At 41.7% G+C, this 27226-nt stretch overlaps 1 protein-coding gene across 1 annotated transcript in view; it reads right to left on the bottom strand.

The window, feature by feature from the left end:
• The window catches only part of edil3a (EGF-like repeats and discoidin I-like domains 3a), a 347259-nt gene that overhangs the window by 38510 nt on the left and 281523 nt on the right, over positions 1–27226 (bottom strand). Inside the window, exons 6-8 of the mRNA XM_084055734.1 lie at positions 25118–25273; positions 20554–20698; positions 19742–19926 (exon numbers count right to left, since the gene is read on the bottom strand). Coding sequence (XP_083911860.1) covers positions 19742–19926; positions 20554–20698; positions 25118–25273 — 486 coding nt within the window. The remainder of the gene's footprint in view (positions 1–19741; positions 19927–20553; positions 20699–25117; positions 25274–27226) is intronic.

The following is a 27226-nucleotide window of genomic DNA, read 5'->3' on the forward strand; positions in this document are numbered from 1 at the left end:
TAAAACACCCTGGACAGCGCTCCGCACGTCCCAGGCTCTTCTTCCTTCCCCTAAAACACCCTGGAAAATGCCCGTCCTAGACTCTTCTCCCTTCCCTAAAACACCCTGGACAGCGCTCCACGCGTCCTAGACTCTTCTCCCTTCCCTAAAACACCCTGGACAACGCTCCACACGTCCTAGACTCTTCTCCATCCCCTTAAACACCCTGGACAACGCTCCATACGTCCTAGACTCTTCTCCCTTCCCTAAAACACCCTGGACAGCGCTCCACACGTCCTAGACTCTTCTCCCATCCCTAAAACACCCTGGACAACGCTACACAAGTCCTAGACTCTTCTCCCTTCCTTACAACACCCTGGACAACACACAGGATAGCATGTTGTTTTGACAGATATGAGGTCAATGTTTTACCTGGTATCTCATAGTTTCAAATGTACAGAACGAGGCACCACATCATTCTCTCTGCACTCATTTTATGTGACTATTTACCTTGTCGAGTTCATGTTTACTCTTGCTTATTATCAGGTCATTGTTGACCTGGCATCCTATAGTGTGAATCGTTTCAATGTACAGGCTGATAGGTTCTTGGTTTACGTATGTATTAGTTATTATTAGATCAGGGGTCTTCAACGTTTTCAGGCCAAGGACCCCCTAGCTGAGAGAGAGATGAAGCAGGGACCCCCTCTATACAGTATTGTATAAAATTGTGTTTCAGATTACTTTTTTTTTTTACTTAGTCTGCTTTCTTTCCCTGTACACCTAAAAAAAATGCCAAAAATAGCCGATCTACAAGCTCTCAACGCCTCGCGCTGCGAGGCGTTGAGAGCTTGTAGATCTGCTATTTTCGGCTAATGTTCCCCTCAGAAAAGGAATTCTAGGGTTCAAGTGGTTAATGTAAAAAAAACGACATCCTATTACACAAAGATTTGGCGGACCCCCTATAGTAGCTCTGAGGACCCCCTAGGGGTCCCGGACCCCCTGTTGAAGACCATTGGTTCACCAATGCACTACTTTATTATTAGATGACTATTTCTATGCATTTGATGTATTTTCTTGTGTTGTCCTTGCTTACTGTAAGTCGCTCTACTGTAAATGCCTAAATTGTAAATTGTAAATTACAATCTCGCACTTTTAAGTCGCTCTGAATAAGTGCGTAATGTTGCACGCCTTTAAGAAATGTGAAAATGGCTCCGGATGGATGGCGAAATGTACGTCCATGCTGTTTGTGAAAGGAACCAGTGTACCAGGCTTCATGCAGCCTGAAAAATAGGTGAGGTAAGTTAAAAATAACAGGTTGTGCGTTCCGGGCTGCTGCTCGTATCGTATATTCATCATAGATGTCTCTCTCCCCCTCGCTCTCTCTCTATCCCCTCCTCCCACAGTCGCCAACACACACACACACACACACACACACACACACACACACACACACACACACACACACACACACACACACACACACACACACACACACACACACACACACACACACACACACACACACACACACACACACACACACACACACACACACACAGCACTCCCCTCCTCCTACAGTACCAGTGTGTGCATGAAATATTCATAACACTTTCTCACTGTGGAGAGTGTGAACACCCACAGACAGATAGACACACACACACGCACACACACACACACACGCACACACACGCATGCACCCGCACACTGCACTCCACTAACACTCATCTGCAGTGCACAAGGTTCTTGCAGACACAAAACACGTACGGGGGGAGAAAGAAAAAAAACAAATGGCTGTGAGATTATAAAACAAACATATCTCATTTATACACATATATATGCAAGTGGCGCATCGTGCAACAAGCCAAGACCACCCCTTACGATGTGAATAAACGCTTAGCACTCGCCGTACAGCGTGCATGAATCACGAAGGGAACATGTGCCGATATGTCCCGCCAATGGCCATCATCCTCCAGCGTTGTGACATGGAGACACATCTGATTAGCCAGCAGTGAGATATGAGTGCAGGAGACAGCCAGTGGTGGAAGAAGTATTCAGATATTTTTACTTAAGTAAATGTAGCAATACCACATTTGTGGAAATGCTCTGTTACAAGTATAAAAGGACTGTGTTCAAAATGTTACTTGAGTATAAGTACAAAAGTGTTGGCATCAGAATATACTTTAAGTGCCAAACGTAAAAGTATTAAATGTTGTGCCAGTCAACTGATAGGAGCTACTGACTCACAGTTGCGCTGATGCCATGTTGAGAATTTTAGCGGTGCCAACCGCTCTACGTTTGACTCTGTCTGCGTGTCCGTCCGTCCGTTTGTTTGAGCACGGGATGAGCACGGCAAAGAAGCAACACATACAAACACACGCACACGCACACACACACACACACACACACACACACACACACACACACAGACTTGGAGATTGCCTATGCCATCTCTCCTCTCATTGGCCACACGTGCCACTGGTTATCAAAGAGGGGTCCAGGGACCCCCAGCGTATGTTATGTCCGTCCGCCCGTATGAGCACGGGATGAGCACGGGATTTTAAACAGCTATAACTCCAGTTTGCAGCATGCCACCAAGTCCAAATTTGGTATGTGGACTTAGACCACCAATAGGGACGAGCATGAATTGCTGAAGTTATAAAAGAGGGGTCCAGGGACCCCCAGCGTATGTTATGTCCGTCCGCCCGTATGAGCACGGGATGAGCACGGGATTTTAAACAGCTATAACTCCAGTTTGCAGCATGCCACCAAGTCCAAATTTGGTATGTGGACTTAGACCACCAATAGGGACGAGCATGAATTGCTGAAGCCCCGTCCCCTCTGTCTTCCCATTGGCTGGCCTTTAAACAGCCATAACTCAAGTTCGCAGCATGCTACGGAGTACAAATTTTGTACATGGACTAAAACCACCAATAGGGACGAACTGTAATTAGTTAAGGCCCGCCCCCTCTGTCTGCCCATTGGCTGGGCTTTAAACAGCCATCATTCCAGTTTGCAGCATGCTACCAAGTACAAAATTGGTAAGTGGACTCAGACCACCAATAGGGACGAACTGAAATGAGTTAAGCCCCGCCCCAAAGGCACCGCTTCCTTCACACAGGGTGTGATTTTTTTTACTCAACTAACAGTATCAATACCGCATTGTCAAAATACTCTGTTACAAGTAAAAGTATGCTATTCAGTACAAAAGTATTGGCACCAACATATACTTAAAAATACTCATAAGCAATAAAGAATAGCATTTTCAAAATGTATACGCCGCAGCCGGTGCAGCACAGCGTGGCACATGGCTCAGACAGCACGACCCACGACTTGTGTGGCACGAGTCATTATGTACTTTTGCTCAAGTACTGTACTTCAGTACACTACTATAATTTGTCAAACATCAGTTACAAGTTGTTTGATTAGCCTATTTATAAGGAACCTGTATGCTAGAATTCCGCTCACAACGCTGACAGATTTGCTCTTTTCCAAATAAATAAATACATATCTTCTAAAAAATTTGAGTAGCTTTACTTTTGGTACTTAAACTACGTATTTTTGCCATGCCATGCCTTTCCTAAGCCTTATGTTCCCTCAGCCCCATGTTCCCTCATTCCGAATTAGGCCCTATGTTCCCTTATTCCAAAATAGGCCTATGTTCCCCCATTCCAAATTAGGCCCTTTGTTCCCTTAGCCCTATGTTCCCCCATTCCAAATTAGGCCCTATGTTCCCTTAGCCCTATGTTCCCCCATTCCAAATTAGGCTCTATGTTCCCCCATTCCAAATTAGGCTCTATGTTCCCCCATTCCAAATAAGGCCCTATGTTCCCCCATTCCAAATAAGGCCCTATGTTCCCTTAGCCCTATGTTCCCCCATTCCAAATCAGGCTCTATGTTCCCTTAGCTCGATGTTCCCTCATTCCAAATAAGGCCCTATGTTCCCCCATTCCAAATAAGGCCCTATGTTCCCCCATTCCAAATAAGGCCCTATGTTCCCCCATTCCAAATAAGGCCCTACAGTATGTTCCCCCATTCCAAATAAGGCCCACATGTTCCCCCTCTCCAAATGAGGCCCTATGTTCCCTTAGCCCTACCTGTATGTTGCCCCATTCCAAAGTGAAAACATCTAAATGCAACCAGCTGAATCCGGGAGGCAGATAGATGCTGTGGCCAGCTCACTAACTTCATTGGCAGGCTAACTGAATCAGCGTGCTAGCTAGCTAGCTGCAGGGACATTTAATAGGAGGGAGCAAAGCAAAGGCAATAGCCTACCGACTACCGCCCAACGAAGCTCTGATCATAATATAATGCCTTAATGAAATTTACATCTGACAAGTTTTCAAACAAGCCAGAGTTTCTTCGTAAGATCATATATACCTGGAAGGCCAATTCACCAATGACGTTTTTTTGTTAGTATTGAATTAGGCGCGATCTTGCGCAATAGCAAATAAAAACAACCACATAAAAACATGTTTGTGTCTAAATTGATGTGTTGGTGTAACTCCTGCCTGGGTCTAATCTGGACAATGTGATTAACACGCAACGTGGCCTTCCCTGTTTTGATGATTTACCGGTCCATTAGGTCATGGGTTTCCCAACCTTTTCTTTGAGTGGTGCGAGTACGGCAACAACAGCTGCAGCTGATTGCAACACAAAGATGCAACCAGTTACACTATAATTGTGCATGTATCACACACACACACACACACAGGCGGGCACACACACACACACACACACACACACACACACACACACACACACACACACACACACACACACACACACACACACACACACACACACACACACACACACACACACACACACACACACACACACACACACACACACACACACACTACTAAAAAGACTGGGTTTTTTTTTTTACTTGAAATGGGACGTTTTGCATAATGAGCACTTTTACTTTTGGTACTTAAAGTACATTTGATGCCAATACTTTTACTCAAGGACATTTTGAATTCCGGACTTTTACTGGTAACAGAGTATTTCTACGTTGCAGTATTGATACTTCTACTTAAGCTATAACATTTGAGTACTTTTTCCACCACTGTTGGCAGGTGAGCCAGTAGGACACAAACAGCAGTGACAACACAGGAATGTGTGAGGGGAGAAATCAATTGGCATGAATTAAATTGGGGAGAAAAAAAGGGGTAAAAAAGAAAACTCCGAAATCAAAGTACTTCTCCCTCCACTGGTTCAGCCAGGGATTCTGCAATGTTGTCAAAACATTCTTACATTTGTATTTAATTTTCTAAATGCGTTTCTGTCTGATTGCAGTGCTGAAAGCACCTGGGGACTGTGTCTGTGTACCACTCTGCTTCTTTAATTAGTTCAACAAAGCATTGTGTCGCTTTGTCGGCTGGAAAACCTTGTATGTCCATAAGCAGTGACTTTTCAGTAAACAAAACGAAACAAAAGAACCTGTGTTTCCAATGGATCTGATGTAGTTATGATTTAGTCACAAACTCTTGTTAATACATTTCATCAGTGGTGGAAAAAGTATTAAAATGTTTTACTTAAGTCAAAGTACCAATACTGCACTGTAGAAATACTCTTTTACAAGTAAAAGTCCGGAATTAAAACAATTACTTGATTAAAAGTACATAAGTACTGGTATCAAAATGTACTTAAAGTACCAAAAGTAAAAGTACTCGTTATACAGAAGGTCCCATTTCACAAGTTTTCAAAATGTATAAAAATCCTTCGAAAACAATCTACAAGCTCACAATGCGTCGCAAAGTGACGCGTTGTGAGCTTGTAGATCTGCTATTTTCAATTAGTCAAAGTTTAAATAAGACTGTAATAATAATACAAATCTACAAAGTAGTAACTAAAGTTTTAAAATAATTTTAGAGGAGTAAAAGTACAATAATTGCCTCTGAGATGTAGTGGAGTAGAAGTAAAAGTATTGCAAATTGGAAAAACTCCAGTGAAGTAAAATTACTTGAGTACATGTACTTAGTTATTTCCACCGTTGCATTTCATTGGTTCAGTATGTCTAAAACCCACAGACAAAAAATATTCAAAAATAGCAAAAAAACGATCTACAAGCTTGAAACGCGTTGTGATCTTGTAGATCGGCTATTTTTCATACTTTTCTGTGACACTGTGGAGACTGTAGCATGTCGAAGTAGGGCATTAATTTCTGAAAACAATACAATAAATAAAAAGTTGAATAGAGATACGAGGTTTCTTCGCGTGAGCAACGACTTGGCCGCAGGTGTTGCTGCTATTGATTGCCTTGTGCGCATGGAGTAATACGACAAATAATGACAAAACGCCCGGGCCAGCGAGCGGAGTGAAGAATACATTTGAACTGATTAGAGTTTTTGGATGGCTTATGGTTTCCATGTCCGCGGGGAGAAGACGAAGGTGCCACGATGAATAGCTTGTATCCGATCAATGTAGAACTGCGTTTTAACAGGAGCGGCGCCGGACCCAACGCTCACTGGCTTTACACATAAGTTGCTTCCGCTTATAGGTGGTTGTGAGTGATGCTTTTGTGTTAAAAGGAGTGTTAAATAGCCAGTGGTGGAAAAAAATACTCACATTCTATACTTAAGTAAAAGCACAAAAGTGTTGGTACCAAAGGTAGAAAGTACTCATTATGCAGAATGTCCCATTTCACAAGTTTTCAAATGTATACAAATCTTTTGAAAAAAAGCAGATCTACAAGCTCACAATGTGTCTGCCTGTGTCCCTTTTGTGCCCATATAGAAATCTCTGTATCTATCGGACCGTGTCCTTTTTATGCCCATATACGGAGATCCCTGATGTCTTATACCAGGGTCAGTCCACCCCTAGGTGAACACGCACTGACCCTCTGCACCTTAATCCCCATGTATAACGCACAAACTTTGTTTTGTTTTTTTATTTTTCTATTATTGCGCTCTTTTTTCTCTCTAAGCACCTTAGCGTCTATAAGTATATCATGCACAGTATACATACATTGCTGCTATGCTCAGGCACCTTAGTTTGTCTCTTATCTCAGGTACTTTGTAAATATGTAGATAACTTGTTTTTGGCCTTCTATTGTTCTCTTGTTGATCTCCTTCCCACTTGCCCCCCTACCCCTCTTCTTCTTCTCTCTCCCCACTCTTCTTTCTACGGAATTTAACGTTGCGATGGGAGTGATGTACAAAAACGAATTTCACCCACTTTTTTACCTTGTAAACCTGTGATGTGACAATAAACCTGATTCTGATTCATTAGTATACGTCAATATGGGCATTTCAGTCGAAACGGAGGTTCCGGCCAACCCGACGGACTTGACGGTGGGCACTGTCCCTCAGGCTCGATGCGACACACACAGAGATTCGTTGAAGGAGGACACAAAGAATTGGAATTAAAACCTTATCAAATTGAAGCCGATAAATGGGGTTTTCTCTCTCCTTGATTGGATGACACTGGATGCATGACAACTGAAAATGAACGTTCTGTTTACTAATAGAGCTGGAGAGACGGGCCGACCCCTGTTCAAGGACATGGAGGGGTTTGCTCAGCCTTAGCATATTACCAGCAACTTGCTGATGTGCAATTTCTGTCATACATGAAACATCAGTGTTCCATCATGATCCGTGTTAACAAGATCAAAACCCCTCCGAAATCCTTTCATTCTAGATTACCCCACACTCTCTCAGTGGTGGAAAGTAACTAAGTACATTTACTTAGGTACTGTAGTTAAGTACAATTTTGAGGTACTTTTTACTTTACTGGAGTATTTCCAGTTTCCAGTACTTTTACTTCTACTCTCATTACATCTCGGATCCAAGCTTGTGAGCTTGTAGATCTGCTATTTTTTAAACGATTTGTATACATTTACACAACGTTGAAACAGGATATTCTGCATGATGAGCACTTTTACTTTTCCTTCTTTAAGTACATTTTGATGCCAATAATTTTGTACTTTTACTCAACTACATTTTGAATTCCGTACTTTTACTTGTAACAGAGTATTTCTATATTGCAATATTGATACTTTTACTCAGTGGCGCGGGAAGGGGGGGGGCTACGGGGGCTGCAGCCCCCCTGGTGATGGGAAGGGATTTTTTTTTTTTTTTTTAATTATTAGATTTAGATTTTTTTTAATTTTATTTAAGAGAACAAGAATTAAATAACGTAACCCTAACCTAACCGTAACCCTAAAACCGAAATAAAGTAAAGGAAAAAAAGTGCCAAAACCCACCCAAACCCGCACATTTTTCGACCCGAAACCGAAAAAATCGCTACGCGCGCGCGTGGACGGGACGCAGATTCCCCCTGACGCTCAGCCCCCCTGGCTATTAAGTACTTCCCGCGCGCCTGCTTTTACTTAAGTAAAAAAAATACACTCTCTCTCTCTCTCTCTCTCTCTCTCTCTCTCTCTCTCTCTCTCTCTCTCTCTCTCTCTCTCTCTCTCTCTCTCTCTCTCTCTCTCTCTCTCTCTCTCTCTCTCTCTCTCTCTCTCTCTCTCTCTCTCTCTCTCTCTCTCTCTCTCTCTCTCTCTCTCTCAGCTTTTTGCCAAAGCAAATGTGAAATACAAACATTGGGGTTTGGACCCCTTCTGTCTCTCTCTGGCAGCTGTTCTGTAGTCAGAGGAAAGAACACACGTGTTTCATCTTCGCTGCGTCAACCCTGGAGTTTCAGCGGACAAATTAAAGTCGCTCGCCACCGCGGACAGAAGGAAACAAACTCTCAGTTAATTCTGTTTGATTAGAAGAGATCAGGTTTGTCAGCTGCAGAGCAAAACGCTCCGTCCCGCTTCAACTAAGTACATTTACTCAAGTACTGTACTTAAAGGTAGGTTAAAGGTAAAATACTATATTCTGATAGTAATCATTGCTATAGAGTGTTTTTTCAGTAACCGATGTCTCCCTGTCTCTCCAGCTCTTTAATGAACAGAAAATACATTTTTCGGTAGGTGTCAACATCTCAGCCAATCAGGAGAAAGTACCCATTTTTAAGCTTCATTTGTATAGTGTTCCAGTTCCAATTTTGCCTGCTCATTTCTTAGTGTCATCACTTCCAATTTCACTTGTTTAATCTATATCCTGATTGAGTTCTCTGTCCTGATTGGATAATATTGGAAATGAAACTGAAACTGAAACGAAAATGCATTTTCTGTTTATTAAAGAGCTGGAGAGACAAGGAGACTCCTTTTACTGAACAAACACTCTATAGCAATGAGTACTATCAGAATATAGAACTATTTAACACTTATTTTAACCAAAGCAAATCACTTACCCTACCTTTAAGTACGCTTTTGAGGATTTTTTATTTTACTGGAGTATTTCCAATTTTCAGTAATTTTTCTTCTACTCACACATCTCAGACGCAAATATTATACTTACGCGATGATATACGCGATGCGACACATTGTGAGCTTGTAGATCGGCTATTTTCAAAAGATTTGTATACGATTTTTGTGAACTTTTGAAATGGGACATTCTGCACAATGAGTACTTTTCATTTTGGTACTTAAAGTATATTATAAGTAAAAGATGTGAGTACTTTTTCCACCACTGGTAAAAAATAAATCTGAGCACTGCTTCCACCCCTGCCGGTTTGTTTACGACAAACGCTCTCCGCCGGCGGCGGGTTGTCATTTGGGAGTCAGTCGTGCGCGTCCGTCACTCCTGGCTGTGATCGCCTCTCTCTCCCCACGCCACATGGGACGATCGAGGGCACCCATGAGGTGTCAACACGCGCTAATGTGTCACGCAGCATCCACAGGGAGCCCGGTGGTGCAAAGTTACTAAGTGGTAAAATGTAGCAGGTTAATGTAGCATGTAGCATCACAATCATTTTAACCACTTAATACATTTATAGATACGTTGGCTATTCAAAAAATAGCAGATGTGCAAGCTCGCGGTGCATCATTTAGTGCCATGTTACGAGCAGTGGTGGAAAGTAATTAAGTACATGTACTCAAGTACTGTACTTAGAGGAATTTGTTCTTTACTCGAGTATTTCCGAATTTCCAATACTTTTACTTTTACTCCACCACATCTCAGAGGCAAATATTGTACTTTTACTCCACTACAATTATTTGAAAACTCTAGTTATTAGTTACTTTGCAGATATAAATAATAACATTATAAAACATATGCGTTCATGATCTGAGGCATTTTGTACAAAACGGGCCTATCCTGCAAACTTTGGATGCCAATCTTAGCCAATCAGGATGGAATATGAAAAATCCGACAAATCTGCCTCGATCACATGACTGTAGAGATACTGTGTACCGATTTGTGTGATGTTACGACGACATTTGTAGGAGCAATATAAAAAAACGTGTTTTGCAAAAAACGGCCTCCTCGTGGCACTATAACAGATCGATGTGAAAAATCTGGGGCAGAGGTTCTAACCAGCTTATTGTGAAAAAAAAAGAACATTTTTTTACCAATTACCTGAATGCCCCCACCCCCCCCAGTTAAAAATCGCTTTAACGATAGAAAGGAATACATGAAAATGTTTGAACCCTCATCTTTTAATCATTATCATTACACACTAATAACAAAACAAAAAAGTATTGCGGTTCAGTGATCAGCTTCACAGCACAGAGTGAAAACATGGCTTAAGGCTAAAACAAGCATGTAAGCGCTAATCTGGACGGCGTTCCGTTCAGCAATTTGTAATGCACGACGCTCCATGTATACTGTATGCACTTCTACAGCTGTACATCTGCCTGTGTCTCGCCTATTATGTGATACCATTCGCTGCAAATTTGTGTTGTTATTGCGGATTGAGCTACTTGTTATATTGTCACTGTCGGGGGAAACCTTGTATGCCAAAAACTGTTACTTTTCAACAGTGGTATAAAGTAGCTAAGTACATTTACTTAAGTATAATTTTGAGGTACTTTTACTTAACCGGAGTATTTCCAATTGTCTGTACTTTTACTTCTACTCCACTACATCTCAGAGGCAAATATTGTACTTTTACTCCACTACAATTATTTGAAAACTTTAGTTACTAGTTATTTTGCAGATATAAATATATTACATTATAAAACATGCATTAACCACTTTAGCCCTATTTTATACCCATGCTGTGTCGATACTTTTACTTAAGTAAAACATTTGAGTACTCTTTCCACCACTGCAGGTTCCCTTTCCATTTCCTGAGAAGTAACGGTTTCGGGACATACAGGGTTTCCCTCCCCGACATCAGGGATATGTAACATTGCACATGGTCCCTTACCAAACAAACAAACACATGAAGTGCAGAGACAGATAAGGGAAGAGCAGGAAGTGCTAATTTGGGCATGCGGCGGTGCGATGAGGCGTGGCTAAAGGCAGCATGCTGCATTAAACATGAGCGTCCCATGTGCCAATTATACACAGCCTGGGTCTGCTGCTTCCCAGCGCTGGAAAGTAACTAGGCCTAAGTACATTTACTCAAATCCTGTACTTTATCCTGTGTCTTCTACTCCACGACATCACAAAGGCAATTAAAGGCTCACATTGTCGCGATGCGACGCATTGTGAGCTTGTAGATCAGCTATTTGCGAAAGGTTTTTTACACATTTTGACTTCTAAAATGGGAAATTCTGCACATTGAGTACTTTTACTTTTGGTACTTTAAGTACATTTTTATAACAATACTTTTGTACTTTTACTCGAGTACATTTTGAATTCCGGACCTTTACTTTAACATTGCAGTATTGATTCTACATACTACAAGTAAAACATATGAGTACTTTTACCACCACTGTTGGAAAGTAACTAAGTACATTTACTTTACTTGATATATTTTGGTTAAAACAAAAAGTATTTTGTTAAAAGTTTAAGCACTATATTCCTGTCTCTCCAGCTCTTTAATAAACAAAAAATACATTCTCAGGTGGGTGACACCATTTCAGCCAATCAGGAGAGTACCCATTTATTACCTTATCGTTTTTTGTGATACAGTTCGAATTGTGTCTGCTCATTTCTTTGTGCCATCACTTCCAATTCCACAATTGGCATCCCTGAGCTGAAAATGCATTTTCTGTTTAATAAAGAGCTGGAGAGAGACGACAACTCCTGTTACTGAACAAACACTCTGCAATGAGTACTACCAGAATATAGAGCTATTTAACACTTATTTTAATGAAAATATATCACTTACCCTACCTTTAATTACTGTACTTAAGTACAGTTCTGAGGTACTTTTACTTTACTTGAGAATAAAACAAAATCTGATCTTGATACACTACATCTGAGAGGCAAATATTGTACTTTTTTTTACTCCACTACAATTTTTTGAAAACTTAAACTAGTAACTTTGTAGATGTAATTAGCGTATTAATGCAAAACGTAAAGTAACCAATCAAGCCTACGAGCTCACAACGCATCACATGGGCTATTTTTGTACCCTTATGCAATATAGAGGCAAACGCGATGGCTTTCATATTATACGTGTTCCTTCCACTTCAAAGTGTGTGCGCATCACAGAGGGGTCCCGACGAACGCGGACCCCCCGCTGATCTCCCTTTCATGTCTTTCTTTGTACTTTCTGCCATCGACCCGCTTCGTCTTAAAATCAATTGGTTTCGTGTATTTTTAATTGGAAAATATTGATCTTCCATAAGCCATTATTATTAATTGTAAGGCAGAGAACCAACAGACGAGAGTTCAAGCAGCATTCAGGCTGAAAAGACTTCAAGGTTAAATTAATACAGAAGGAAAATGTCTTTGACAAATTGTTGCTGTCGGGCAGAAACCTCCTATCTCCATACTTCAACTTTTTTTGTTTTTTATTTTTTGTAAATCGATGTACTACTTCATCATCATACAAGTGTGCAGTGGTGGAAAAAGTACTCACATTTCTTACTTAAGTAAAAGTATCAATACTGAAATGTAGACATAATCAGTTACAAATAGAAGTCCAGAATTAAAAAGTTATTTGAGTAAAAGTACAAAACGTATTGTACAAAAGTACAAAGTACTCATTATGCAGAATGTCCCATTTCACAAGATTTTCAAATATAGCAGATGGCAGATCTACAAGCTCACAGATAGCAGATCTACAAGCTCACAATGTGTCGCATCGCGACGCATTGTGAGCTTGTATATCTGCTATTTTCAAATGGCCGAAATGTTTATAGGGCTGAAGTGGTTAATGTATGTTTTGTAATAATAATCAAAATCTACAAAGTAACTAGTAACTAAAGTTTTCAAATAATTGTAGTAAAAGTACAATATTTGCCTCTGAGATTTAGTGGAGTAGAATTCATTTCCAATTATTGGAAATTGGAAACACTGGAGTAAATTACAAATATCTCAAAATTGTACATAAGTACAGTACTTGAGTACATGTACTTAGTAAAAAGCACTGTAATGCACTTGAATGTATTTATATCTATCTGCTCAGTTCAATGTCTCCTTCAGCCCGGTTGCCATGGTGAATAATTGATTCCTAGCCACATTACAGAATGACTTGAAGAAGACTTGATAGATTAATGGTATTAATCAGACTTAATGACAAATTAAGTGTTCCAATTAATCAACAAAGCTGCTGCTTAAGCTGCGCTGTACAGTGCAGCACCGTTTCTCAACGTCTGGTCCGGGGGCCTACCAGGGGTCCAAATGTAATCGTAGAGTGTACAGTTAGTTAGTTTAGCTTTTTAAAATGTATTATAGTGTCCTGCACCACAAGATGCCCAGCCCGCACGGGCTTATAAGACACTCACATGTACATACACCAAGATACCCCCCACACATAGAATACATAAACATATTGATTGACCAAGCTGTGGGTTACGGATACGTCGTCCTCCAACGCAACTGCCATGCCTTCTCTGTGAATTTTCTTAAAACAAAAACGTCCTTATTGAACAGCCAACTTAAAGGGGCTACACCATGAATTAAAAAAATATATATTATATATAAATATTGCCCCCTAATACATTTTAAACAGGTTGTAAGCCTAAAAAACATCCAGATATGTTTTCTCACAATCTGACTGTCTGTCATTCCAAGCTTTTTCAGCTGCAATACCAAAACGTCCTTTTGGGCAGGGGGGAGCTACTGAGCAATTCTGTCTGGCCATCATCAATACAAAGTCAAGGCAAGTGATGTCACTTGCCTTGCCATTCTGAAATGGCCTGTTCAGACACGCCCATTCTGAAAATCTCTGAAATGAGAATGAATGACTGAATGTTAAAAAAAAAAATTGGGGTACAAGAGACACTGGGGAGCCCAAAAAATACTAAAAACCTAAAAAAAAAAGAAAGTCATGGTGTAGCCCCTTTAACATACAACATTCAGACATCCAAAACAAATTTGGATTCTTATCCTGCATTTTTTCAAATAAAATAGTTTCTTACATCATTGTAAAGTGGACAGTGAAAAAAACGAAATGAAACTCATCCTCCACAACTCCCAGGTCACAAAGAACACACAATCGCTGCTCCTGGGGAATGCCAGTATATCTACCCACCTCAACTGCCAGAGGTAATGCACCAGATCTCTGTCTCTCTCTAAATTAAATGCAACATAAGGTTCAATGATATAATCCTCTTTAACCCATGTAGACCTGAGGCCTTCTAAATCCTGACCTAAGTTTTCTGAAAAACTTCAAATATGTATTAAAAAATGAAAGGGATAGCTACAAATAGGGGTTCCCGCCCAAAATGGGTTAAATTGAACATCATTTCTTAACTTTTCTTTTGTCCAAATGTCCACCCTCCATTGCTCCTGATGTAACATTGACAATTTATGTTTGACCGTATTTATGTTACAATGAAGGTTGTTCCTAAAATAATACATTTAAATCAGAAAGTGAAAACATTTAAGAGACCTCTCTTATCCATGGATGATTACATCTTCTATTTCAATTAAATATACTTTTCGTAAGCCTCTCTTCTGGCAGTTGGGTAAGGCGGTTCGACAGTCTAATCATTTCATATCTCTGCCTTGTGAGGCAACTTTCCCAACCTGTGTCACCTTCAATGGCCAACTTAGTGGTATACTTGTGCACCCCGAGAAAACACCTTAAAGCTCTACTCTGAATATTTTAAGTTTACATTCGGTGGCCTCCTCAAAGCCCCACACACCTGCTGCATGAAATAAAATGGAAGAAACCATAGAGTCAAAAAGCTTGGTAAATGTAGCAAAACCTAAATCAGGGCACAATTTCACTTTACTTCGTATGGCACCTAATGCTCTACCTGCTGAGTCAGCCAATACTTTCCTCCCCTCAGAAAAACTCAACTCAAGTACTCAATATTATAAACAAATGTACATTTTCAACTTAACTTTTTAGTTTAACTCTGAGAGTGTACAAATGGAACCAAATGGACCATATTACACAAGAATACACAATACGAAAAAGGGACAAAATTATTAAAAATCCGACTGTCACGTGATGGATTTGTAGATCGGCTATTTTCACATTCTTTCTTTTTCTCTTTTTTACATTTTACCTATAATGACACGCACAAAATAGTTAAGGACTATTAATTGATTACTTTAAATACTAATTAATACATAAATAGTTGAGAAAAAAGTTGAGATGGTTTCGACGTGTGAAAAGGAGGGATGAGGGATACATTGGGAGAAGGATTGCTGAGGATGGAGCTGCCAGGTAAAGAGGAGAAGAGGAAGGCCAAATAGGAGGTTTAGGGACTGTATCCACAGAGAACGCCTTTTGTGCTGAGGAGTGCTCGCATGCAGTGTCTATTAACACCCACAACGTTCAAACAGATCAACCATTGCTGTGCTCAAATGTCCTGATCTGTGTTATCAACACAAATAGCTGAAGAAAATGAGCGCTATGCTCGGGCGCTCGAAGAGGAGTGCATCCAGCGTGTCTTTACCATAGAAATTATTAAGGATATCTGAATGAGTTCATCTTTTAGAACTCTTATTTCTGTATCAGTATGACCAGTTTATAGTTGAGAGTAAGCTTGGAGTCCAGTGAACTGTGACATGGGCTTTAGGCTGCTGAGATACATGACATTGTGTCCTTGTCATTACAAATAGGTGTCATAACGGATTAGGTTATACACAAATAGAATACAGCCATACTGAGAAAGAACGTGTCTTGTGAGGGTTGGTTTGTACCAAATTATTTCTGTCTTCAGTGTTGCAACAAGGTGTTAGCAATTATACTAATGAAGGCTCTGTTCCATTTTGGTCAAACAGAGTCAGGGTGCTAATATTGTGCATGTTGGCTCACTGGAAACACTCTGCTACACCAGTGGGTCTCAAAGTGTGGTCCAGGGTTCCTTGAGGGGGTTCCAAATGACCCCTTAGGGGTGTGTAACTCTGAGAGTGTACAAATGGTAGGGTCCATTTGGTCTAGAGTTATGGGGGTCCTTGAAATCAAAAAGGCTTGAGAACCACTGACTGTGCTACACTAAATGGAACAGAGCCTTCATTAGTATCATTGGTAACACCTGTTAAGGAAGTAGGGAAGGGGCAACATTACTTTCCAATATGGCTGCTGTGCATAGAGCCTATTATAAATCATTCATGCTTTAGGACTGTCTCCTGTGTCCTTGTTTCCGAGTCTTTTGTTTCCGATGTTGTGCCGACAGATTTCCACGACGAAATACATGGCAGACATGCGCTGCAAGCTCAAAAGGGCGTTCTCTGCGGACACGGCCCCTTATGGACGCCGTGGCTAGGAGTCACCGAGGAGGACGTGGAGAACAGAAAGCAGATGGAAAACAGATGATACGCCGTGGCGGACCCCCTGATGGGGAAAATAGCCAAAAGAAGAAGAAGAGGAAACACTGGAGCTCTCCTGGGCGCTGTCCAAACCCAACGGGCTCTCCCCCCCGTCAGATGGGATGTGAAGCTATGCACAGCGGGAGATTGAACCGGAATGTCTCAAGATGTTTTCAAGAGAGATGCAGCGCGGGGCCTGCCAAGTGTTTCCAGCTGGCAGGAGCTGATTAGTTAATTATGCACATTAACATGTCGGCGTAGCGCAGGGAAACTGCCAGAGCCACAGTAGCTTACTTTTCAGACGTTACAGCGGCCCCCTATTAAAGCACAGAGCACGTGCATCAAACCATTTCTGGCAAGCGGGAGACTTTTGCTGTTGATTGTCGGTGAACAGCCCTCAGACAAACAGCTCCAACAATTAAGGATGGCGTTTAAAATGGTGATGCTTCATTTCTGAAGTCTTAACCACTCGAATCTCGGCACATCCCTATTCTGGTGGGGGGGGGGGGACGTTCGCCAAAAATAAACGAGCTACGTGCTCACAACGCGGTGCGTTGCAGCGTGTGCGTTCGCTTGCAAAACTTCTGCGAGGGAAGGCAAAATGGTTTCACAAGGGAATGCAAAACATCTTGTGTGAAGTGGGTTGCATTTCACTATCACGCGTCTGGGTAGGGACTCCCTCTTGCATTGGCGTGTCGCCCAGGTTGCGCGTAAACCCTAACCGTTAACTAAAAAAATATATACCTTAACCATAATCCTAACCTCAGAAACACCATACCTAACCCTAACCTTAACCCTAACCTCACAGACACTATGCCTAAACCTAACCTCAAAACCACGTCCAACCGGGACGAAACACCGGGAAAAGAGAGAGTCCGCTTCTGGATAAGAGAACTAGAGTCTATTCGGTTTGTTGTCCTCAAAACTACTCAAAGTAAAGTGAGCAAAGTGCTGCTATCAGCGCAGTTGATGGACGGACATGGCTTGTTTTTGGCCAAAGCCAAGAGTTGTTTATCTCAGTCGGTCGGCAGTGCTTTTCATTCTCACAAGTGAGTCACAGTGGGCCTTAATGAGATGCTGCTGCCGCAGCTAAACGCATAAACAAAGGCGGCGTAGCACTATGGTGATGAATAGCATCACTCTCCGAGGACTCATGAGTCTGTGAATGATGTCCGCATGTCTCTACAGTCTAATCTACAGGCAGGGGATATTAGCAGTGGTGGGAAAGTAACTAAGTAGATTTAAGTAGAGTAAACTTTTTAATCAACTAGCAAAGATTATTAGCATTGGTCGGAAAGTCATTGCACTCAAGTACTGTACTTGAGTGGACTTTTTAAAGGAACAAGTATTTACATTTTTCAATACTCTATGCTGCTACTCCACTACTCCGCAAATTGTACTCCACTATACATTTATTTGAAAGTTTTAGTTACTAGTTACTTTGCAGATTTAGATAATCATTACAAAGCATACATCAACCACTTATACTTTGGCTATTTGAATATCTATTTTCTAAAAAAGTTGGTGTTTTTACTTTCCTACCTTAACCCATTCAATCTGGGGGTCATCTCTGTCATTTTAGATGTATTTGGCTATTCAAAAATAGCAGATCTACAAGCTCATAGCTACTGTATGAGCTTGTAGATCTGCTATTTTTTGAAAAATCTGTGCAAATTTGTGCAAATCTTTATATATATTTTCAAAGCAAACATTTGTAAAGTATGGTGTTCCAGGGACCTCCAGAAGAAAAGATTTGAGTTACAAATGTTCGCTTTAAAAAATATATATTCCAAGATTTGCAAAAAATGTTAGAAAATATAGCAGATCTACACGCTCATAATAGCCAAATAAATCTAAAATGACAGAGATGCGTCCCCGTATTGAATGGGTTAATTCAGATTTCAATACTTTTGTACTGAAACTCAAGTAAACTAAAGTTCACTTATAAGTAAAACATCAGAGTAAGAGTAATGCTAAACACATAAACAAAGGCAGCATAGCACTATAGTGATGAATAGCATCACTCATGAGTCTGTGAATGATGTCCACATGTCTCTTCAGTCTAATCAACAAGCAAGGATTATTAAGTTTATAGTTTCTCGCCGACGAGCCAAGTTCTCCAAGTTTTCAGGCCAAGTTCTCACAGCATATATACGGGAGTTGCTTTTACACACAGCCAAAGGGCTTTGTCAATTTTCGGTAACTAGATTTGCAGGCCGATCATGGCAGATTATGCAGCCTTCAAAACTATATTACGCTGATCAGAGCTATGGAAATTTGAAGTGTTAACCCATTAAGACCGGGAACGCATCTGTGAAATGGTTTTTTTCCTTGGCTTTTCAAAAATAGCAGATATACAAGCCCATAGCGCGGCACCGAGTGCCGCGCTATGATCTTGTAGATCTGCTATTTTTTTTTAAATAATTTGGAAATGCGCAAAATATATATATATATATATATATTTTTATATACATATTTTTTGGGGGCTTTTATGCCTCTATTTGGACAGGACAGTAGGCTGACAGGAAATGGGGAAAGAGATGGGGGGAAACATACAGCAAAGGTCGCCGGAACGGGAGTCGAACCCACGACACGTTGTCAAGCTGGATTGCCAGCATATACGCGCCTGAACCGCTAGGCCAGTGGACGTACCTATATATATATACATTTTTAACTCAAATCTTTGCTTCCCTTGAACAAAATGTTTTGAGATGGCGGGGCACGACACCAAGCGTTATGAGCCTGTAGATCTGCTATTTTTGAATAGCACAAAGTATAGAATAATGGTTATAGCTATACAAATCTAAAATGACACAGTATGCGTTCCCGGATTGAATGACTTAAACACTACAGTAACACTGCTGTAGCGCCCCATATGTGAGCAATTTAGGTATTGTGGTGTGGCTACTCTCATGGCAGACCCCTGAACGGTGTTTCCGTCGTGTTTGGTGCCGTTTGGAGCAACGGTGCGCCGGAGCTCCGTCCAAAAATAAACGCGTGGCCTCTGGTGTGACTATTATATTCTCATGGCTGACCCCTGAACAGTGCTTGTGCCAAGGTTGGTGTGGATTGGTGATGATGTCACCATTGGAAGGGGGTCCTACCTGTAGCCACTGTGACTGGTCACTGTGTCCGGCCGTCCAGGCGTTGACCTTGCCCTGCTTGTCCAGCCGGGCCTTGCCGGGCTCCCAGGTGAACATGTCCATGTTGAGGGTCCTGAAGATGCTGGAGGCGGTCACCTGGTAGTCCTGGACGTGACCCGACTTCAGCCCCATGGGCTCTGAGCAGCCTGAAGACACACAGAGACATGTATTAGGCATGTAGCGATTTATCCTAAATCGATTCAAATCAACTCAAACTGGTGACAATTTAAATCGATTCTTTTTGTTTTAAGTATTGCGATGCAAAAAGCTGAAGGCGCGTTAACAAGAAAGAAAGAAAATACACGATCTTTGTAAGAGAATTGATTAAAAAAAAGACTACTATATTGAAAAGAGGATAAGAGAAAACACAGTATTGTAAAACAAATTAAAGAGTAGAAAATACTGGATTTGTGTAAGAGAAAAAATATATCTCTGCTGTCCGGCAGGAACCAGCTAACTCCAAAATGTACATTTTTCAGGAAATGACCAAAACAAAACAAAAAGTGGAGTTAGGAGGTTTTGTTCATCATTGATAAGAACAGCAGAATGCTCCAAGCTCACAATGAGGTTGGAGGTCAAAAGGGGGTGGAGCCTGGAGTCAGCAAAACCAGCTCCCCCTTTGGTGGAGCTAGCTGGTTTAGCAGAAAGTTTGAGGATCCAATGGAGTTAGCTGGTTTTGTCAGAACAGAAGCGCTTTTTAATACTTTTCATTGGTTCAATGTTTTTTTTTATCAACACACAGACAGACGGAGCACATACAACTGACTACTCACCTGTTAGCTCGCAGCCCAGCAGTTCCATGCGCAGCGTGCAGTGTCTCCTGCACACCTGAGGGTAGATGCGCACGTACTGCGCCTCGATGGGCGGCGTGAAGGAGTTGGCGGAGGGAGCGTTGTTGTCCACGTTTCCCCGGAAGATCTGTTCACATGGGGGGGGGGAATAACAGACACAATCAGCACGGCGGAGAAACTCACAGTCAGAATAAGCTTTGTTGTAACCTCTCAAGACAGATTCTGCTAGAATCTGTCAGCACCACTGCCATAACCCATTAAGATAATACGTCTGTGTCATTTGTAGATTTCTTTGGCTATTAAAGAATAGCAGATATACAAGCTCATAGCGCGGCACCGAGTGCCGCTCTATGAGCTTGTAGATCTGCTATTAAGAGTTTTGCGAATCTTTTGAATATATATATATTCTTAAAGCGAACATTTGTAACTCAAATCTTTGCTTCTGGGGGATTCTACAAATGTCTTGTCAATCCTAACAGTTATTTTGAAAAAACGTGCGTTGCTATCAGATGTTCTCAAACTTTTTCATGTCAAGGACCCCCAAAATGATATGTATTTGGCCGCGGCGCGGACCCACATCTCAAAATATTTTGTTCCAGGGACCCCAGAAGTAAATATTTGAGTTTCAAATGTTCTCTCTAAAAATATATAAATATATATATATTCAAAGAGTTGCACATATTTTCAGGATTTTTCCAAAAATATCACATCTACAAACTCATAGCAAGCTTGTATACCTGCATTTTTTTAATAGCCAGATAAATCTAAAATGATTATTTTGGGGGGTCGTGGCCCGAAAATGTTAAGAACCACTGATTCCCGGATCTGAAGGCAGCAGTGTGCGACTGGCTGCTATCTGCAACGCATCATCTGCACCAATCTCAACAAATTGCTGTCATTCAAGGTCAATGAGCTCGAATGATGGTGGGGAAAAAATTGACAATTTCTCGCTCCATTTGAGGCGGTAATTTATAAGCGCACTAGTGTGTTTTAAATGAGAGGTCCAATTACACAGCCGTACATTTATACACAGCCATATATTCTGTCTGTTAAAACAATTATAGCTAGACAGACAGAATCTCTCTCTCTCTCTCTCTCTCTCTCTCTCTCTCTCTCTCTCTCTCTCTCTCTCTCTCTCTCTCTCTCTCTCTCTCTCTCTCTCTCTCTCTCTCTCTCTCTCTCTCTCTCTCTCTCTCTCTCTCTCTCTCTCTCTCTCTCTCTCTCACACACACACAGTGAGAGAGAGAGAGAGAGACAGACTGGTCACAGCAATGACAAGCCAATGAGAGAATAAAAAGCAGGATAACTCAGACCAACAGGGACCAGAGAATACATAAATACCACATTACATCATTACACAGAGTGTGTGTGCGTGCGTGCGTGTGTGAAAGAGAGAGACACTTAATTTGAGCTCTTGGTTGGTTGCAGTGGTGGTAACTAAGTTAATTTACTCAAGGACTGTAAGGTACATTTACTTTACTTGAGTACTAAACAAAATTCAGATACTTTGTACCACTGATCCACTACTTACAGATATATACTTCTTACTCTCCTACAATTATTTGACACTTTTTGTTACTAGTTACTTTATAGTATTAATACATAATACAAACAGTTTTTAATATTTGATAATACTTTTATCAGACCCTCCCCATAGAAATCCATTGTAACTTCAACCTCCATCTTAACCATGTTAGATGAAAACACCCGTCCTTGGTTCTAGTGACTGATATTTAATTTTATTATTATTATTATTATTATTAATATTATTAACTCATTTGCATAGTGTTATTGGACTATAATTATTGATCATTAACACATGATCGCATAAGTCCTATTTTATACTTCGGCTATTCAAAAAATAGCAAGATTTACAAGCTCACAACGCATTACATCGTGGCACGGTGTGAATTTGTATATCTGCGTTTTTTCACGTTTTAGAAAATATTTGATTAACAATCTTATACAAATGTAATCATCCAAATCTGCACAGTTAGTGTTAAGTGTCAAGCATCAAGAAATGGACATACTCAAGCAAGGTATAAAGTACAGGACCTTGAAATTGTACTTAAGTACAAACACTTGAGTAAATTTACTTCCCGCCACCTTTGGGGGGGGGGGGGGGGGGGACAGCCATGGCGGGCTGTCAGAAATGATGTAGGACAGGGTGGCCGTTTATCCCCAAATAGTATAAAAATTCAATCTAAAAGTCATAAAAGCGGAGGGGGGTGGGGTGTGTGTGTGTGTGTGTGTGTGTGTGTGTGTGTGTGTGTGTGTGTGTGTGTGTGTGTGAGAAAGATGGGGCCCGGTGTGTGCTAGCTAATTAAAAAGCCATCTCATCACGCCCTTCATGGGCGCCGCGTCCTTGACTGGGAACACAGTCTCCTGTTGCTCTCTGTGTGCGTGTGCGTGTGCGTGTGTGTGTCTACTTACATTATTACTATACTTGTGAGGGCCAAATGTCCCAACAATATAGTAGAATTTTGTAAAATGGCTCTCCTCACATTGTTTCTGATCCTCATAAGAGAAATGGCTCAAAAATAGCAGATTAATTTGATGACCAGTGGACCGGTAGGCAGCCGTTCCGATAGGAGACACAAAGGAGACTCTTTGTGTCTCCTACCGGAACCGCTGCCGGTCATCAAATTATTGGCTTAGGAATGCGACAAAAACTAAAATAATATCAATGAATTCAAGTCTCCATGAGGTGATTAATCGATAGAAAAAAATCGCACCCTGTGTGAAGGAAGCGGTGCCTTTGATGAGTGGCCTCCTGGTGGCGCTATAATAGGGCGGGCGGGGCTTCAGCAATTAATGCTCGTCCCTATTGGTGGTGTAAGTCCACAAACCAAATTCGGACTGGGTGGCACGCTGCTAACTGGAGTTATCGCTGTTTAAAGCCCAGCCAATAGGAAGACAGAGGGGGCGGGGCTTACTACATTTCAGTTCGTCCCTATTGGTGGTCTGAGTCCACGTACCAAATTTGTACTCAGTAGCATGCTGTGAACTGGAGTTATGGCTGTTTAAAGCCCAGCCAATGGGAAGACAGAGGGGGCGGGGCTTATGTAATTACAGTTGGTCCCTATTGGTGGTATTAGTTGGACTTGGTGGCATATGCTGCAAACTGGAGTTATAGCTGTTTAAAGCCAGTGGCCTCCTGGTGGCGCTATAATAGGGCGGGGCGGGGCTTCAGCAATCAATGCTCGTCCCTATTGGTGGTCTAAGTCCACATACCAAATTTGGACTTGCTGGCATGCTGCGAACTGGAGTTATAGCTGTGTAAAGCGCTGTTTAAAGCCAGTGGCCTCCTGGTGGCGCTATAATAGGGCGGGGCGGGGCTTCAGCAATCAATGCTCGTCCCAATTGGTGGTGTAAGTCCACATACCAAATTTGGAGTTGCTGGCATGCGAACTGGAGTTATAGCTGTGTAAAGCGCTGTTTAAAGCCAGTGGCCTCCTGGTGGCGCTATAATAGGGCGGGGCGGGGCTTCAGCAATCAATGCTCGTCCCAATTGGTGGTGTAAGTCCACATACCAAATTTGGACTTGCTGGCATGCTGCCAACTGGAGTTATAGCTGTTTAAAGCCCGTGCTCAAACGGACATCCGAGCCAGTGGCCTCCTGGTGGCGCTATAATAGGGCGGGGCGGGGCTTCAGCAATCAATGCTCGTCCCAATTGGTGGTGTAAGTCCACATACCAAATTTGGACTTGCTGGCATGCTGCCAACTGGAGTTATAGCTGTTTAAAGCCCGTGCTCAAACGGACATCCGGGCTCAAACGGACATAACGGACAAACGGACATACGGACGGACATAGTCAAGAGTAGAGCGGCTGGCACCGCTAAAAATGTCATTTTTTCAGTGAACTATCCCTTTAACGTCCTCACAAGCATAGTGTGTATGTGTGTGTGTGTGTGTGTGTGTGTGTGTGTGTGTGTGTGTGTGTGTGTGTGTGTGTGTGTGTGTGTGTGTGTGTGTGTGTGTGTGTGTGTCAGGGCCGGACTGGGACCAAAATTCAGCCCTGGTTTTGGCCGAACCGGCCCACCACCCCCCAGGCCGTTTTGTCAACGGGGGGGGGGGCATTTGCCCGGTACGCCAAATGGCCAGTCCGCCGCTGGTGTGTGTGTGTGTGTGTGTGTGTGTGTGTGTGTGTGTGTGTGTGTGTGTGTGTGTGTGTGTGTGTGTGTGTGTGTGTGTGTGTGTGTGTGCAAGGGCGCCGATAGTGTGGGTGCCTCGGGGCTAAATCACCCACTGAGGAGCACCCACTGGGTGCTGGTCAAAATATATATATATATATATATTTTTTTTTTTTTTTTTTTTTTTTTTTTCAAAATCAGATCGCCTCTGAATAAACCGAATTAACCGAAATAAAGTTACAAAACCCCCCCAAAAAAGTAAATTATCCGGCCAAAACCCGCAAAAAAAATTGCGCGCGCGCAAACGGAGCACCCGCTAGAGCTTATAAATATCGGCGCCCCTGTGTGTGTGTGTGTGTGTGTGTGTGTGTGTGTGTGTGTGTGTGTGTGTGCGCGCGCGCGTGTGTCTCACCATGTCCTCATCGGTGCCCTTGACTTTGTACGTGGTCCAGGTCTTTCCGTCGTCGCTGGAGGCCACCTTGTAGGACTTGACGTACTCGGGGCTGCCGATGCGCTTTGCACCCTGGGTAATGACGCCCGTCACCCGCATGCGTCGCTGAAGGTTGATCTGGTGGAGAGAGACAGAGGGGAAAAAAACAATGAATCACTTCGGTCATTCCAGTGGGTCTCAATAGGCTCTATGCACAGCAGCCATATTGTGAAGAAATTCACAGGTGTTGCACTCACTCTGTAAGTAACTGTAGTTTGACAGGCGCCTGGGCACTGATCCTTTGAGTATCTTAAAGACCAGTGTTATTGTGTATTTCATCTGCCTTACATTCAGACAACAGCTGTTCAGGAGTTCATGACTAGACCCCCACTGTGGAGCCGACCAGTCCTGTCACAAAGTTACACAGGGCTGTGAATGGGCCAAGCAGACACACTTAAATAACCCAAAACAGACAGACACCTGTTCACAGTAGGGGCTCAACACATGTCATAATTCTGCCACCATAAGGCATAAGTACATGGTCCATAGGGCTGTGCATCGTCTGCTAGCTCAAGATTCGATTCCGATTCTTGGGGTCGCGATTCGATTGAAAATATTCTCATTAAAAAATCCAAGATTATTATACTGTTTTCATCTTGACTAACAACCAGGTGTAGCCTAGTTATTTCTGACATCTCAAACAAAAAAATATATGATACCAGAGAGGGTTGTGTAAAAATGCTTGGCTTTGATGGAAGTAACATTAACGAGTGTCAACGAGTGTCAGCTGGACAGTGACCCATACACCTCAGCTGTGCTGAACTGAAAGTGACTGGAGTTAGTTTAAAAAAATCCCTTGAAAATGACTGAAAACATGATAATGTGTTTACTGTGATTATGTTTAAGCTTACATGTCATATCACAAACACCATAGAGTAAAAACTCCTGTAACTTTAACCAGCAAAACATGTTTTTTTTATCAACACCCCTAATGGTCCAGCTCACTGTCACATGTCAGCATTGAGCAGCATCATCACTGTATTTTGTCATGCTTGCGCTACTGAAACACTTATTGTTTTCATGTCAACATTCAAGTACAACTATCAGAAGGTGTGTATGGGTCACTCTGCAAGTTTATCTATAGTTTTCCACCTTGGTCATTTCTGAGAGTGAGACACAAACTAATATTAGTTAACATCACCTTTTGTAAGGTGTAACTCCATTGTAACTCCATAGCTCAATGATATAACATGATTATAATAGTATATGAATAGCAGGCAAATTCTGTGTTTTGGTACGTGCTTGGAAACAAATCAAACTTAATTTATCAAAGTGCTGTACACGGTTAAAAATAGGGCATCAACAAAGTGCCCATTGGCGCACAAAACAAAATGTACAACAACGTTAAAACTAATTAGATAGGTTCAAATGCAATTAAAAGCCAAAGAGAATAAGAGGGTTTTAAGTAGGGATTTAGCAGTGTATTGGGAGAGGAGGCGACAGACGCAGCCCCCCCAGCGCCTGTTTTTTTCAATGAAAGTCAGATCTCAGTAAAAATGTGGGTTAGTCCAAAGACGCAGGGGCCCCTCGTATACTAAGGATATACCCCCTCAAATGATTGAAAGTGGATTGACCCATGCACGTAGCCATCCAGGCACGGCACGTAGCAATACGCTGCCTGCTACCCTACGGCTAGGCTACTACACGCAGTGGTGGAAAGTAACTGAGTACATTTACTGAAGTACTGTACTTACATACAATGTTGAGGTATTTTTTTTTTACTTTACTTCAGTGTTTCCAATTTTCAGTACTTTTACTTCTACTCCATCTCAGAGGCAAATATTGTACTTTTACTCCACTACAATTATTTGAAAATTTTAGTATCTAGTTATTCTATAGTTATTTTACAGATTTTGATTATTACTACAAAACATACATTAACCACTTCAGCCCCATATACATTTCAGCCATTTGAAAATAGCCGATCTACAAGCTCACAATGCATCGCGATGCGACACATTGTGAGCTTGTAGATCTGATCTTATAGATTTGAAAACTTGACATGAGACATTCTGCATAATGAGTACTTTT

This window comes from Gymnoscopelus microlampas (genome assembly GCF_963454915.1).
Source record: "Gymnoscopelus microlampas genome assembly, chromosome: 4".
NCBI classification, from domain to species: domain Eukaryota; kingdom Metazoa; phylum Chordata; class Actinopteri; order Myctophiformes; family Myctophidae; genus Gymnoscopelus; species Gymnoscopelus microlampas.